The sequence below is a fragment of the Labrus mixtus genome, chromosome 9 (assembly GCF_963584025.1).
Source record: "Labrus mixtus chromosome 9, fLabMix1.1, whole genome shotgun sequence".
Classification (NCBI taxonomy): domain Eukaryota; kingdom Metazoa; phylum Chordata; class Actinopteri; order Labriformes; family Labridae; genus Labrus; species Labrus mixtus.
The window spans coordinates 21,642,379-21,658,871 of record NC_083620.1 but is presented as its reverse complement, the minus strand read 5'-3'; the positions used below and the strand labels follow the sequence as shown (position 1 = coordinate 21,658,871).

At 39.8% G+C, this 16,493-nt stretch overlaps 2 protein-coding genes across 4 annotated transcripts; both read left to right on the top strand.

Moving 5' to 3' along the window:
• The first annotated feature begins 3,656 nt into the window (after positions 1–3,656).
• Positions 3,657–9,033, top strand: ppm1na (protein phosphatase, Mg2+/Mn2+ dependent, 1Na (putative)). 2 transcript variants are annotated; one of them, XM_061046884.1, is made up of 7 exons: positions 3,657–3,796; positions 3,950–4,433; positions 5,598–6,169; positions 8,125–8,242; positions 8,355–8,469; positions 8,570–8,633; positions 8,811–9,033. In XM_061046884.1, exons 1-7 carry the CDS (start codon positions 3,794–3,796, stop codon positions 8,841–8,843), a joined length of 1,389 nt encoding a protein of 462 aa, XP_060902867.1. In that variant the 5' UTR covers positions 3,657–3,793; the 3' UTR covers positions 8,844–9,033. The 2 variants fall into 2 exon arrangements, with proteins under 2 accessions (XP_060902867.1, XP_060902868.1); XM_061046885.1 differs by having other exon boundaries at positions 3,659–3,796; positions 3,913–4,433.
• A 1,610-nt stretch (positions 9,034–10,643) lies between these two features.
• On the top strand, positions 10,644–16,373 carry si:dkey-202g17.3 (amino acid transporter heavy chain SLC3A2). 2 transcript variants are annotated; one of them, XM_061046883.1, is made up of 10 exons: positions 10,644–10,799; positions 11,911–12,295; positions 13,942–14,106; positions 14,183–14,283; positions 14,364–14,441; positions 14,519–14,574; positions 14,673–14,853; positions 15,479–15,586; positions 15,668–15,727; positions 15,820–16,373. In XM_061046883.1, the coding sequence occupies exons 2-10, from the start codon at positions 11,920–11,922 to the stop codon at positions 16,210–16,212; spliced, it is 1,518 nt and encodes a 505-aa protein (XP_060902866.1). In that variant the 5' UTR covers positions 10,644–10,799; positions 11,911–11,919; the 3' UTR covers positions 16,213–16,373. The 2 variants fall into 2 exon arrangements, with proteins under 2 accessions (XP_060902866.1, XP_060902865.1); XM_061046882.1 differs by lacking the exon at positions 10,644–10,799 and adding an exon at positions 11,652–11,822.
• Positions 16,374–16,493: the final 120 nt, after the last annotated feature.

Sequence of the window (16,493 nt, the reverse complement as noted above, 5' to 3'; positions counted from 1 at the left end):
TGCAGGGGTTGTAATACGGCAAATCGACAGACGCATGAGAGCGTGTCCCTGCGTCTGTCTGAGCCTGTTGTCGTCTCCCATTCATTCACAGCTCCTGTGTCTCTCTTCCTCCCTCGTCATGTGATTTCATCTCAGGATCCTATAGGGGCAGGCAGGAGGAGAGGCAGTAACAAGCCATTAATAATGAATTACTTGAACGTATACAAACATAAAGTAGGCAGTCTAAAGCATAGCAGCATGTATGTTTTGCAGATTTTACAATGTTTATATATACCATTGGTTAGTGTTTACCTATCTTAACTGTAAACACTTACAATTGATTTGCAGTTATTTTAAAATCTACTCATGCAAGACAAAAAAAAAAAAAAAAAGTGCACATGGTAGACTTAAAGCTTTTTCTCAAATGGGAATGAAAGCAGTGTGGTACAGCATAAGAAGGGGGCAGCAGTGTGCAGCTAAAGGTGATAAAGCGCCATATTTAATGCAAAAAAAAGTTAGAAAAAGAAAATCAAAGGAAGGACAACGTGTGAGGCCTTTTGCTCTGATTTATTCTTTACATTTAATTTCAATTAAAACATCAGAAATACATTGAACATGCAAGAAAGCAGAAGAATTCAAGCAAGACAATAAAACTGTTCGATGAAAACTAAAAACTGAACAATATTTCTTTTACGCGTCAAAGGTGAAATCATCTGTATATTGATAAAGATTTTCATTCAAGTTAATACAATCAGGTGTCTGTTGTCTGGTCTGGTATCACCAATACATAAAGGCTGATTCTGTAGTCTAGAAGTATTTAAAAAAGGCTCCTGTTAATCCTAAAAATAGGACACTATCACTTTAAACAATCATCAATGTGCCTGCTAAAATGACAGGATATTTGAACACAACAAAGTGATTCAATTCACTTTCAAGGTAAAAGACACATGCAAATGTCTGTCTTGTCATGGACCATTAGGACCATAGCTGGTTTTATCTCTGGTTTCATAGTGCTTCACATTATGATCATGCCAATGGGTACACATGCGACTATATCTTTGTTAGCCCTAGCACATCATTGGGAATTACAGTAAATTATAAAGGTACTGATGGATAACCTCTAGAGATGAATCATCTCATTTCTGAGTGATGTGATGTAAACAACACAAGTGTAAACATATTCAGCATACATAAAGGCTCTCTTTTATCAACCTACACACACATTCACCACACCTACACAATGTAAACAGGGACTAGACATCACTAAACATATATTACACCAGTAATAATGACACTGATAAGAGTTATCGTAAGACTAAAGAAGATGACAAAGGTAACAGGAAGACATTACCATTAAAAGCAGTGGCAATTTTTGAAGAAAGCATAACAACAACTTTTTAAAGGGACCTTATGAGTTGATTGTTTATAGATCAGCTGGCAAATTGTTCCAGACGGAAGGAGCTTTGAACTTAAAGGCATGTATGCCAATTTCAATTATGGCATCTACTCTATGTTATAAAACTCATGAATCAATTTTATTCCTCATCAAAAAAAGTTTAAAAACTAGTTATGTAAAAATATAATTCAGAGGTGATCAGAGTTAAAGACTCTTAACTAAGTTTTGCCCTTTAAATGTTTGTTTCTGAAATAGCTGACTGGTGGCTACCTCATGACCTGAGAGGTTGAGAAAGTTAAGAAATTATTTTCACAAACAGCATTTTGATGTATTTTTGAGAATGGCTATGTATATTCAAATACATCTGCTAATTGGAGAGGTATAACCTACTGTATTTGATTTGTTAAAAAACAAATCTTGTTTAAAAAAAAAAATAAAAAAAATTCCGATACTAATGTTGAGCCGTAGTAAGGTCACACAGACTCCCACTTTCAGTGTTATCCTGTCAACTCTGTACTTGCTCCTTCTTGCGAGGGTTTATAAAGGTAAACAAACACACACACGTCACATGAAACACTGCCCGCAGAGAGCAAAATTAGCTGATAAAGGGTTTAGCTCTGCTTATAATTATCACAACCTCAAGAGTTCCAACACCTAAACTAGGTCAAGAGCTCCAAAATACCCAGAAGTTAATGAGATTAAGACAGCAGCTGTTATGGTTGGACAACATGGAATCAGCAAGTCACAAACTGAACGAAGGTGGAGTTGGTCTGGTGGTTAACATAAAAGTTGAGGAAAATTATTTTCATATTTGTATTTAAATGTTGTTAAATTTCTCATCATTGAGTTATATCATTTAAACAAGCATTAGTTTGTTAATTGAAAAGTAACTGTAAGTTAAAACTGTGTTATTGGCATTGGAGTCACAGAAGTGGCTTAATTTATTTAACCCTGTGAAGCACTTTGAATTTAAATGTATAAATGGTGATTAATAAATAACTTTCCTTGACCTTGCCTTGCCTAAAACCATAACAATTAGAGTGGCGCATGTATAATGAAAGTAGCAGTAATAATAGGGGACCTACATTTGAGCCTTGAGGGATGCCATATTTAATGAGAGCAGTTGATGATGAGCAGTTTCCAGTGCTAACTGAGTAGGTTCTGTCATTCAGGTGAGATTAGAACCCTTAAAGTTTCAGTCCTGCAAAACAACTTCATTCTCCATGTGTTTTAAGAGGAGGCCCCATGTACAGAGGCTACAGTCCGCGACACACTGATCGCTGGTTCGACTCCTGGACACAAATATTTGGTGCATGCCGTCTCCTGGGCTCTACCACAACATTTTCTGTATCATTTAATCTTTCTAATGTCAAATAAAGATAAAACTGCAAAAAAATACGTGAAGAAAGGAAGTTTTTTTTCCTTTTCGAAGCTTTGAAATCAGAATGGTATTTGTCAAGGTGTTGGATCTGTTCAACTGTTGGGAATCTCAGTGAAGAAAACTGTGCAAAGATCTAAAAATGGTCACTTGGAGATGGCCCTACAGTTGACTAAGATATTTAAGCCTTTTTTAAAGTTTTTTAGCTTTAGAGTTTGCAAAATTGCTTTTTTAAAATTGAATTGGACAAATACATTTCTGTACAGCTTTTTATTAATGTCAAAACTAGCGGGCAGTACGTGGCAAAAATGTTCCCTGAAGATGTGTCATGGTAAATGAGATTGATTTTTAAGACAAACTCAGACAGCTGGCGGGATGACACTGGTTAAAAGTGCTGGACAAAAAGAGAAAAAAGGATGATCACGCAATATGAATGAGTGCACCAGAGCAGCTATTAAATTGACATTGTCCCTGGGTTGTTGGGTCCAATACTCTCCCTATGTCAAGAATGAATGAGTTGGGGACCTTAATTCGTATTTAAAAAAATAATATATAATTTTATTTTACGTTGACAAAAAGGCCTTTACAAATGCAGTAGAAGTGATGAGTATTGTTTTCTTTGTCTATTGTGATTGCCCAAAATTATTTGCAAAATTCTGAATGACATCACACAACAAGTTGTTTTTAAGTTTCTCATTGTAGATACAATCCCTATATAGACATGCAAGACTAATTACAGCAGTCCTCTTTGTTGAGTAAAACAGGTGCTCATAATCCATGCATTAGTGCAGACACAGGTCATGTGGCTGCCTCGATAGCCAGGTGATTACCAAGCAGAGTTACAAAGACGGAGGGAGGGCAGAGGGATAAATCAATAAAAATAGACAGGCCAATAGAAGCGCAGGGCTAATACTGGATCGGTAAAGAAGAGAAGGAGGGAGAAACAGACACAGAAACAGACAGACGCAAAGAGGAAGACACACTATGGTCCAATTATAAAATAAAAAGGACAGAAGAAGGATTCTTGGACTCTCCCCCACATGGTAAGGGATATAAAGATGGCCCTGATAAGTTTAAACAGAAAAACTACTCAGTTTTTCATTTAAGAGGATAATCCTTATTTTAAGTTACTTTTTTTTACCTGCTTGGGGAGTTACAGCCTAACTGTTGCACTGGACCTGCTGCGGAAAACACAGGGCCGGAGGAAGGGCACCAGGAGGAGACGTGCTGCTGCCAGGCCAAAGAGGAAGCTCGAGAACAGGCTCCGTGGTGTGATGAGGACAGCAAGGCGTGCCAGCAATGTGGAGGTGCCTTCCTTCCTCCGTCAGCTGGTCAAAGAGACAGAGAAGGTGGTCACCTTCTTCTTCAAAGGGGGACCTAGGGAAAGGGACAGTGGAGAGGAGGACAATTTTGATGAGGACAATTCCATGCCCAGCCCGTACCTGGACCGCCCCATCCTGGAGAAACATGTGTCCGAGGGGGGGTCTCAGACGGGCTTAAACTACGCGCTGGCAAGTATGCAAGGCTGGAGGGCTCAGATGGAGGATGCCCACGCCTGCATGCCCCAGCTGAGCGGAGAGCTGAAGGAGTGGGCATACTTTGCTGTTTTTGATGGACATGCAGGCACCACAGTGGCACAGTACTGCTCCAGAAACCTGCTGGATCACATCCTGGCAACTGGTAAGGAACAATAAATGAATTAATAAGATGAATCTCATTAATAAGGATAATTGAATTTCTTCTGATATCCCTTTTAATTGTTTGTTTGGAAAGGATGTACGTCCTATTGCGTTTAGCTCTTGTTCAGCTTAAATGCACTTACCGTAAGTAGTTCTGGTCTGGGGGGGGGGGGGGGGGGGGGGGGGGTTTGGTTATTGGTCAGTTGCTCAGCACGCGTCTCGGAAATTTCAACATGAGCCAATGGGCTTAGATCAGTGATCTCACACTGACAATGACGTCGCACTGACAAATTTTTATCGAGGGGGGCTAGAACCGAGCGTTACATGCGGCTAATGCTACAGCTAACAGGAGGACATAGGAGAAGCCGCGTTTCCGTGGACTTTGAATTTTTGCAAATAGATGTGCCTAAACAAGCACAGGACACTTGGAAAACACACTAAAGAGCATATAAAACCAGAAAAAACATAATATGGGACCTTTAATTAATAATGTTTATAGGCAAACTAATACTCCAATACATGGAAAGAGACTGAACAGAGTCCTCAAGAGAAGCTGCTTGAGAGCAGATTTACTATAGCTAAAAAAAAAGATTAGTTTCGAGGGTGTAGCTACCTTGTTAAACTAGCATAGCAGAGTTTATGAAGACCGATGAAAGCTCATAATACAAATAATGTATTTTTCAGAATTGCAATCCCAACTCTGTGTCTATCAAAGTAATAAAGACCATTCAGGTAAAACAGTACAAGTGCTAACATTCATTCAGATGTCCAGTTTTCTACCAGACATAAAGAGCTTTGGACAGATTTGTTTGCTATGTGAAGTAAAGTTTTCAATTTAAATCACATTTGAGGGCCATTCTGTGAAGCTTGTTGAGGCTGTTTCTGTTTCAGTCAAGTTTTTTTGTAGGCTCTCTTCCTTACAATCTAAAAGTTTACAAATAACCAGCTCTTGTATGCATTTTCTAATCTTAAAATCAGTACCATTGTGTGGGGAAATTTTTAGCCAACATATTAATCTAAACACGCAGGTGATGCTTTGGAGACAGATTTTTCACATGTAAAACACACCGATACTAATTTATATGGAACTTGGTTCAATGTTAGTTGTCCTCTCTGTCAGTGCTGAGAAATAAATAAATAATTGTATTCAAACCATTTCCAACAGGTGTGATCAAAACTAGTGAGGACCCCGGGCAGGTGAAGGAGGGGATCCGTGAAGGCTTCCTCGACATTGATCTCCACATGCACAAATTGGCTCGCCAGGACAACTGGGACCGCAGTGGCACCACCGCCGCATCTGTCATGATCTCGCCGCGCCACATTTACTTTATCAACTGTGGGGACTCACGCACGCTGCTCTGCCGGAACGGCCAGGTCGTCTTCTACACCGAGGACCACAAACCGTTCAACCCCAGAGAAAAGGAGCGCATCCAGAATGCTGGAGGCTCCGTGACCCTGCAGAGAGTCAACGGCTCACTGGCTGTTTCCAGGGCGCTGGGGGACTTTGACTTCAAGGAGGTGGACTGGAGACCTCCAACAGAGCAGCTGGTGTCGCCAGAGCCAGAGGTGTATGAGCTGGAGAAGACGCCTGAAGATGAGTTCCTTATTCTAGCATGCGATGGCGTGTGGGACGCCATTGGTAATGAGGAACTGTGTGCCTTTGTGCGCAGCCGTCTGCAGGTGTGCAATGACCTGAGAGAGATCTGTACTCAGGTCATTGACCTCTGTCTCTATAAGGTGAGCTGTTCAGAACAGAATACACACAAAACACATGAAAATATAAGAAAGGCTTGGGTAAAATACTCTGCAGTAGATACACTTAAACCTTTGTGGGATTCATACTTAAATATGAATTAATGATCAAATATTGTTTAACTTTAGCATTCTGACAGTGCACCAGGAAGAAGAATGACTTAACGACATGCAGACTGTTATACAGAGATGCAATGCTTGTGCCTATTTGATACCTGACTCTCAGCACCAATAGCAGAATATTTAACGTTTAACACACAAAACTACCAATGTAGAATATTAGTACACAGAATGGTTCAAAATCAAGACTGAAATAAGAAACAAACAGGCACACATTTTGATACATTGCGCAACAACTACATTTTAGTTTCTGCCACAAAACATTCAGACTCAGTCCCCAAACACTCACCTACATAGGTGGTGACAGGTTGAACAATTTTTTTTTTTTTAAACTTTCATGTGAATGATATGTTCTCGGTCAATCTTCTCATGGAATTGATAGGTGAAAGACAAAAAGAGCTACCCAAATGTATCTCAAAAGAACATGTAGTGAATATAACAAGATGGAAACATGCCTTAATAATGGAAATGGATTATTTGTAAAGAAATTTTGATAGATACACATTAAGTTTAGTCTCCACAAGCACTTTTTTATATCAGATGGTCTAAATACAGAGTTAATTCTTAATTCTGGCCTCATCTGTTAACTGTCTTATACGTTTGCTTTACTGACCAACTAACAGAAGGCAGTTACTCCGGAATATCACGTAAATATTTAGATTAATTTACCTAATTACCCAAAACCTGTGTACATGTTGTTTATCACCCAGCATCCATTTGTCCACACTCAGTGCACAGGGTTATTCCAGGGCAAACCGTGTTAGAGCAGGTGGATTTCTGAATGGGAAGCTTTAGATTAAGCCGAGTGTTGTGGGCAGGTGTAAACTGTGGGCAGGGTCTTTGCTTGGGGGAATTACAACGCTGTTGTTATGTAAGTCGATTTGTCCTGCAGGTCGTCTTAATGCTTGTTAGTAACTGCCTGTTTGAACAGTGACGAGCACGCCCTATAAATAGATGTATTAAGGCATGAAGGGATATGGGATAGCAGGGGAGAAATGCTACACATGGCTCGGATTAACTCTGAATGTGAGTCTGTTGACGGCAGTCCAGTATTACCAATCCATACATACCAGCTCAGAGGCATTATCCTGGCCAAGATGTGCAGCTATTTATTTCACCTAAAAAGGCTTGCAGTTGAAAGACTGCTATGTACCAGTACACACTGAGCCTCACAGCTAGCATCTCTGATGTCATAACCAACAGGCTGATGGTAGAAACCTGCTGAAACTTAAAGCTGAGCAACACTTGATTTATGAGGCCAATACTGATATCCAACTAAGGATCAAAAATTCACTATACTACTACAATATCAAAGAATGGTAGTTGTTATACGAAGAAAAGATTAACTTTCGTAATATGAATCGGATGTTTGACAAAGTTGTCTGCATTTTGTAAGCCAGGCATGTTTGAGAAAGTCACAACTTTATTTAACAAAAAAAATTACATATCTGTCAGTCCCCTTCAATTTTCTTTATCAAAAGGTCTGTTAGAATACACTTTTTCTGTAAGAGGGGAAAAAGATGCTTCACTGATGTAAAACTACCATTTATAGTGTAAAAAAAAGACCAAGATTTATTTTAGGCATCTAAAGCAAAAGCTGTTATTATGCACACAGAAGTGTCCATGACATCCATCTCATACATATCAGTTTTATTTAATACCTGCTTGAGGAGGATTGTATTTTTGTTTTATAAAATGTGTGTCAGGAAAGAGAGGCATAATGTGTCATGTATGTAACATTTTTGTATCCTGCAGGATTAGTGAGAACTAGTGTCAAACAAATTAAGAGAAAACATTCTGCACTCTGTCTCCCCCTGCAGGGCAGCTTGGATAACATCAGCATCATCATAATCTGCTTCCCTGGCTCCCCCCAGGTGTCACAAGAGGCACTGCAGCAGGAGGCAAATTTGGAGCTAATGATCGATATCAAAGTGGAGGGTGATTTCCTGCTGTTACCTCAAAGCCAAACAACACACTCTACATTTTAAACTACCCTTAACCTCTTTAATTTAATCTCAAGGTTTTGACTGTCTTCCTCATTTCTCCACAGAAATAATCCAGACCATGAGGTCTAGAGAGGAGGACCCTGACCTTTTGTATGTAATCAAATCCTTGGCTGCAGAAGAGATGCCAGGGCTGCCACCAGGAGGCGGCATCACTAGCAAGTGAGTCTGAGTATTGTATCCTCCTAAATGAAACTCTATTCTTATGACGGAATGTAAAACTTAAATCCTTTTGACATAATACCACTTTTTCTCTTTGTAGGCGAGACTGCATCATCTCTGCGTATCAGAAACATGTCATGGCTCTCAGATCTCAGGAGCCCATGGTAAGACACAAAATACCGCAATAAACGATTCGTTTCATTACCACTGTTAATCCTTTTTCACTTCACGCCAATAAAATTTGAATGTCTTGCTTTATCCAATACTAGGCAAAAAAACTAAGAAATTATTTTAATCAGCGAGACCAAAAATCAGCATGGTTGTGTTTTGTGGCATTTCAGGACATTGAAGGATCGTCGGAGGATTCAAACTAAAGCTATTGCCATGACAACAAAATCCTCACCTGCATGATCATCGCGGTCTCCGTGGAAACCACCGTCAACAAGAAGCTTGATTTTTTTTAGATGAGCTATGAAATGAGGGTGATTCTGCGTGTAACATGCTCTCTTGAAGATTTGCTTTGTGGTCAAATAAAGTAAAGTCTAATTAAATATCTAGAATGTATTTCTGTAATATTGGCACTACATTTAATCATTTGTTAGGAATAATTATCTATACAGTGCCTTGGGGCACTGTTTGTCTGCACATACAGGGTTATATAAAGCAGCTCAGTTTATGAGTGTTTATATTTGGTATTCAAACTGTACATACAGAAAAAAAGATACCACTGCTAATTCTTAAGAAGCTGATCACACATTCAGAAAATAATTCCACTCTTTCAAACAACATGTTTACAGGCACACGTGGGCTTCATGCATGTTAGAGCCTCTCGTAAACGACTGCAGTATGCAGAACCCCTAAGTAAGTAATTTGCACAATGCTGTCAGGTACTAAAGTTGACATGGATAGCAATGACTTATTAGAGTAAAAACATAAACATAAACATATGGCATAGGAGGGGGAAGCTAGAGGGAGAGACAGGATAAAGAAAGCAGGAGAGGGAGAGCTGAAGAAGGAGGGGAGGGGTGGAGGAGGTCTGTACTTGGAAGGAGGATGAGATGTTCCCAGGATTTAGCACACACATAGCTCATTAAATTTGAACCTTTGTGGGACTTTAGAGTGGACGTGTCATGTGTGATGTCACTGGGTTATTTAAAAGCCATCTTTTTTCAGGAAGCAGATTAGTGTGGACGGATTTAGCTCACTGATAGTAAAAATAGTTCTATGATAATATATTTCAATTATGGAATAGTTATTTCTGATTTCTAAACATTTTCCATTTCACTTCTTATCTTGTACTTTGATGGCATAAACAGTTTAAGGCCCCAACTTTATGGAAGCCTTTTTATCTGAACCAGCATTTCACAAAACACAAAGACCTCTCACTGTTACTCCATTTGATACGCTGACATTTCAATACAACACAAACACAATTCACAAAAACATTTTTTAAAAAACACAGTATTTCACAAATACAAACATTTTACACAACAACATTGAGGACAACATTTTATTTCATTTTGTAATGTTTTCGGAAATAATGCTTTTGTGTGTTTTGTGAAATGATGTGCTTTTTGAGATTTTGATGCATTTTGTAAAATATTGTTGGTTTTCTGAAAACGTTGACATGTTTTGACCTATAGGGCTACTTTAGTTTGGTCTACAACATTTCAGAATAAAAAGAAAATACAAAATCACACTCCCAAATTGTGACAGCTCCGTTTTTAAAGATGTAACCAAGAGTACTTTGACTTTTTTGCTCAAAAAGTTTCTAACATTGATAACAAATGAACTAAATAGTTAATCATTTCCAATCACTAATTTCAGCTATTCCTTATTAAAATCTTTTCTTCTTGGCCTTTTAACCTTCGGGTTTTGAATTTATAATCCTGCATTGATTTTCTTGATATTCAGGTCACGGACTGAAAACTAAACACGAGTTAAAGACAAATTCTGTTAGCACATGAGACAATTCTCCACTTAGCCTATTCACAGCCTGCTTAGCCTTTTCCAGGTAGTTCAATTCAAGTGACTCCATCATGAGGGTCTTTAGATGGCTCCCCTCAGCGGTCATGGGTTTTTCAGAATGTGCTGCGAGGGTGTGGCGAGGCTCGTCACCTCAGTATTAATTGACTGTGTAGAGCTTCTTTTTTTTTGGACAGAGAGCCTTTCTCGTCACACTCCTGACAAGCCAAGACTCAGAAATCCAAGTCAGCTTAGGATAGCACGGCTCAGCTTGGATCACTTGTGGACAAAGAAAACGAGGAAAGACAAGTTGGAAAAAGAAGAAAAGGATCTGAGAGAAAGCCCGGAAACATCAGACAGAAAATGTGAGTAATGAGCCTTTTGGGGTGGAATTTTGAGTTTCTGCAAGGTGCTCTGATTTCTCACACAGACCCATGACATAGTAGTGCACTATGCTCTCGTTTACAGTGTAATTTGAGAAGCTGCTGTCAAGTAAAGCTAGTTTGTGCATAACGCTAACTTTTTAAAGGAGCTCATAGAAAAATCTGAGCATTCTCTGGAGGAGTTTTATGAGTCTAATGATTTAAAATAGACTCACTACAGACTTTATATGCGTCTAACACAGGCCTTTTCTGCAGGATTTAGAATGAATAGACAAACAACAACACATCAAATATGAAGAAAGAGATGAATCATAAACAGGAGGGGTGTGATCAATGACATCAAAATCAGATTAATATTGTAACAGCAGTCAATATGCACACAAGCATTTGGCTTCAATGCATTACATATTTTGTAAGAAAGGGAATTTGGGAGTTTACTGTTTCAAGGTTTTACCACTGCATTTATCTAAAGAGTAATACAATTAAAGCCCATTTTTGTCTATAGTCACAAGAGGTAAACTTATGGGTTTATTCACAGTATTTAAATACTATCTTTTGGCCTAATGATTCAGTGACTGTTTTTTGGCTGAACAGGCCAAAAACAGTCCATGTGTAGGATTTTCTTTCATTGCCATGGACAAAATAAGTGACCTCTAATTAGCCAAAATCCCCTCCAAAAACAAAATGAATACAATACAGTCAAGTCAATGTTTATAGAAATCTGTTCAATATATGTGAATCTGTTTTGTTGTGAAATTCCTTTGTCAATTTGTCAATCACATACCAGTGATGGTGCGACGTCACCAGCATGCCAACGCAGCTAATGAATAAGCTGAAACACCTGAGTAAACCAGGTAAAGTTGGGTTCCCGTCATGGCGGTGCTGAACGCTGAATGTCTTCGCATTTTTGCGTAGAAACGTGAAGTCCTCTGGTGTTATTATTTGTAGTCCTTTTTGTTTCACATGGAACAAACACGTTCCGAGGCCGAGGAGACAGTTAGCAAGGTGTGCTGACAGACCGAACAAACATTGTCCAGATTAAACTTTAACCCACTTCAAACTAACTCTCGTAACTAATCTCACCCACCTGTAGCCGGGCAGGATGCCGCTGAACGCAGGAGACACCGGGTACGGCAGCGTGCCAGGCCCCGGGCTGGTGGGCACTGTCGGGGACACGGAGTCAGCCCCGCTGCTCATCCCTGAAGAAGAACCGGAGCCGGTCCAGCTGTGGAAGCCCATGTCCAAGGAGGAGCTGGAGGCGGCCGCTGGGGGCCCTGGGTGGAGGAAGGTGCGCTGTTACCTGGTTGTGTTGTTCTGGCTGGCCTGGGTGGCCATGCTCGCCACCTCCATAGCCATCATAGTGATGAGCCCACGGCCGGTCCCGACGCAGTTGAGGTGGTGGCAAAAGTCGCTGTTTTATAAGCTGCAGCCAGATGTGTCGACGGATAAGCAGGCCGAGGGGTCAGAGGGCATCAATGGTGAGGAAATATATCCATATCACAACAAAACGCATTATATTTTAATGGGTGTTTGTCTTTAGCTCAACAACTAATAATTATAATATGCAAATATCAAAATATGCAACAAGAATTCTGTAATTTCAAGTTGGTTATCTGCCCCCTGGTGGTCAGATTGACCCACATCATCTTTGAAAAACCTGTAAAGGCTAGGTTTGTTTTTAGATTCTGCAAAACATGCTTCCAAAAACCTACTAGTAACATGTAAAAAGAAAATGCTGACATTTATAAGCCATGGTGTGTACTCATGGGATCCCACACTACTTTGTAAAAACGTATTTTCACTAGATGGCCATGTAGTCCCAGATTAGCTTTTAAAGTAAATTTGATACAGGGACCCTCCTAACAACAGGGCTTCAGGCTCATGTAAAACAAAACATAGGCTCACAACAGTTCATACTGTTTTATTTATTTATTTTTTGCAATTTCCTGACGTATTTAAAATTAAAAAAACACACTTACAATTTGACAAACGTAGGACGGTGTCTATTCATGGGGGGAAAGCAACATGTTTTCAGTTGGTGGTGAAAGGTTGAGTATCAATTTATTTCAGCCTTTTGTGATCAGAAGCTGCAAGCGGCTTGTTGACAACTTTGAGACCCTGTAAACATATTATTTTAGTTATTGGACATGCAGCTCTATGGCTCAAATGTTTGTCTTTTATTTCACTTTAAAAAAGGCCTGAGTGAGAACCAGAGACTGGGATACACACCTTTATTTCAGCAAGCACCTGAAGAGTTTTTTTTTTTTTTTTTTTTTTTTTTTTAATTAGTGGTGGTTTTTCCTGTGAGAACCAGCTGGCTGTCAGTAATGACAGATTTATGTATCCACACTGTATGAGAACAATCAGTCTGACGACCACAACAGATCTTTCATCAAGCAATATAACTTGATCTTATACCACTGTGTCTACTTGTATTTGAAAGATTTAAAACATGACTGCAACAGATTTAGTAAGGCTCTAAAGAGAGCAATGGTTTTGAGTTTGCCCTGAAATAGTGGATATCTTTTTTTTAAACCATAAAACGACATGTATTCTTAGTAGGGCTAGGACAAAATATCCATACAACCATACACCATATTCCTGACCTCCTATTCAATTATTGAATCACCACATCACTACTTCATGACATCTCACACTTGTGACACGAATGAGGGTGACGTGAATGGAAATTAATTGGCCAAAGATGAATGAAGTTGACAGCAAGATCATTTTGGACTAAAAAGAAATTCTGAGATGAAGCAAATGAAACTGACTCCAAATTTCAGTGAATAAATACATTTAGCCTTTTATTTATACTTTTACATTCTGAATCATTTTAGAATTGTCTTGGAATATCTCAGTTATTTCAGAATAGGTGCAATTGTGATTGTCATCGTTATCCTGGGCCATGTATAACGTGTTGTATTGTGAGTTCCCTTTGCTATTCCCTTGTACGAGTATGAGCATCTCTTACATAAAAAAAAAAAAAAGGCATGTACACAAAAGAAAAACAGCTTAAAACATAGATGATAACCTTACTGGGGAAAATACAGTGTAGAGATGAAGCACGTAAACATAATGACATGAATGAGAAACTATACAGACTCTGTTTGTTTCTCTCCAGCGCTTTGTGAGCAGATTCCCTACCTCAAGTCGCTGGGTATAGGGGCTCTTATTCTGGACGGACTGTTTGATAAGGGGGCGTCTCCGCTAAACGTCACAGTGTCTGGTGTAAGATTGGGGACCTTGCCTCAGATCGAGCATCTGATCACCGAGAGCAACAAAGCAGGTGACTAAAGGAATTATTTGAGTCAAACAGCCAACGCAGGCAGACTTGTTTAATGAGGATTTTCTTGGTCCTGCAGGTCTCAAAGTGGTGTTAGACTTTTGTGAAGTGGATCTCGTGGCTCCTCAGGATGTAGAAGGGAATGCAGACAGGCCTTCAAATATGTCAGCCACAGTACATGTAAGAACCTGGACTCTTTTCAAGATAATGAATTTTTCTCACAGATGTTGGATTTCCTAAAAACTTGACTTTTTCTACAGCAGGGACTCCGGTTCTGGTTACAGCAGGGCGTGGCAGGCTTCGCCATCTGTGATACAGATGCAGCGTATTCAGAGAAGGTAACTCAATACTGAAGAATTTCATATTTCTTAAGCAAGCAGAGTTTTCACAACATCATGAAATATTACCATTTCAGACCCTGCTTGAGTGGAGGGCAGTCTTCACAGAATTCAACACACAGGAGGAGGAAAGGTATCTGTATACGTGCAGATGTGGATGGTTTTTGTATATTTAAAACTAGTTTCAAAGCTTGTTAAAGTGTGCCTGTTCTCTCTCTTGTGTCTCTTCAGGATTGTTGTGGTAAAACAGACCAGAGACTTTCTGCCTCCTCTAAACAACGCTACACTGGTGGATGTGGTCATGAGGTCAATTCTGCCTCATTCAAATGGCCTCGTGTCTACAAAAGACGTTGCTGATGCTATAGAGAAAGACCTGCAAAGAAAAGAAGAAGACACATGGCCCAGTTGGACAGTAAGACACGTGCATGAGGCGAATACAGTAAACAGAATACACACATGAGGTTTTGTTCATGTGCCTTTTGTTTGGTGTGGAAAATCCTTTTCAAGACACATTTTCTATTAAAAATGCATTTTACTATCCTTATTTATATCATATTTAATGGCATACACTGAGATTTTAAAATATGCAAAGCATACCTTATAGTTTCCAGACTTCTTTAATATCAGATCAGTGCATGAAACTAAGTCTTTCCCCACTACATTCTTGAGATTCATTTACAATCAACCTCAAATCTCACATAAAGAAAAGTGAGACATGCCCATCACTGTGTCCTAGTGCCCAAAGGGATCCTTTCCGATATCTTGTTGTGCCCCATAACGATCCAAAGAGGATCAATTGGCTAACCTATAATGTGTCAAATAAAGCGAAAGTAAACTGTGTTATAACCTTTAAGGAAACAAAAGACGTTGGTGTTTTTGATTTAAAGTAAATATAAACTATTCACCAACTAGCATAACACGTTTCTTAACCAAATGTTTCAGCTTTAACGGCATGGCATAAGTCGTTTGCTGTGCAGTTTTATAGCACTCGGGTTGTGGAAGGGTGCTATCATAAAACTCATCATGTCTCTCTGCAGATTGGAGGTAAAGCATCTCCTGACTTGAAGAAATTACTCTTGGTGCTGATGATGACACTGCCCGGGTCACCTGCGGTTCAGTATGATGAAGACCTTGACCAAAGACAGGTGACTTTCAGCTCCAGACTTTGAATCCAATCATTCTCAATAAAAATCCAACTTTGCCCAATGAAAGTTTGTCTTCAACAGAATGTGTCGGTGAGCGTCGTCTCTCCACCTGGAGAAAACATGCCATCAGAAAGCGATACAGTGAGTTTAAAATACAAAAGTTATCTGTTTTTCATTCCAATCAAGTCGCGTGTCAAATTGAAATGTCTTTCTTCCTACCGTCCTCCCCTCAGGACAAAGAGAAGAAGAAGCGTTTAGCTGTAGCTCTCTTCAGCTCCCTCAGTCACTCCAGAGCCAGAGAAGAAGCCCTCCTGTACGGCAGCTTCACTTTCCTCCCCTTCAATTCCACCACCAACGCCTCCTCCTCAAACTCTACTTCTCCTTCACCTCCTCCTATCCTGGCCTTCCTGCGCTCATGGGGTTGTGTCCACTTCCTTGTCCTGCTTAACGTCGGGTCTGAGCCTCATGCCCTGGATCCAGCCTGGGCCCCGAGGCTGCCCAAAGCCGGAGTGTTCATGACCAGCACAGAAATGGACCGTTTGGGGACGACCGCTCTGGAGTCGCTGGAACTGCAACCTCATGAAGCCATCGTCATCAAGCTGTTTGAGTCTGGAAGCTACTCGTAGAGCCTCTCTGTGGTCAGCCGTGTGGAGGCCTGAGAGACTCTCATAGAATAACAAATGTCTGACTTTTTCTTTTATGGTCCTGAAAGCATGTGCTCAGAGATCACTGAAATAAAACAATGGTTTGTGTGGCATCATGTCAGTAAAAGAAGTGAACTCTTAAACTGAATGGAGTCTGTCTGTGTCAGTGAGCACATTGAGCAATTATTACTCATAATAACTAAATCATGTGGAAACACCCTGAACAAAATGGTTGGCGACGGTCATGTTTTCAACATTGCCAG

What these genes read in the sequence shown, in the direction of transcription:
- ppm1na (XM_061046884.1), top strand. An exon ending in GGAGGCGGCATCACTAGCAA is followed by an intron (nt 8,470 to 8,569) that starts GTGAGTCTGAGT and finishes TTCTCTTTGTAG; the next exon opens with GCGAGACTGCATCATCTCTG. An exon ending in TCAGATCTCAGGAGCCCATG is followed by an intron (nt 8,634 to 8,810) that starts GTAAGACACAAA and finishes GTGGCATTTCAG; the next exon opens with GACATTGAAGGATCGTCGGA.
- si:dkey-202g17.3 (XM_061046882.1), top strand. Translation starts at nt 11,781, where the DNA reads ATGGAACAAACACGTTCCGAGGCCGAGGAGACAGTTAGCAAG. An exon ending in CACCGAGAGCAACAAAGCAG is followed by an intron (nt 14,107 to 14,182) that starts GTGACTAAAGGA and finishes TTGGTCCTGCAG; the next exon opens with GTCTCAAAGTGGTGTTAGAC. An exon ending in ATATGTCAGCCACAGTACAT is followed by an intron (nt 14,284 to 14,363) that starts GTAAGAACCTGG and finishes CTTTTTCTACAG; the next exon opens with CAGGGACTCCGGTTCTGGTT.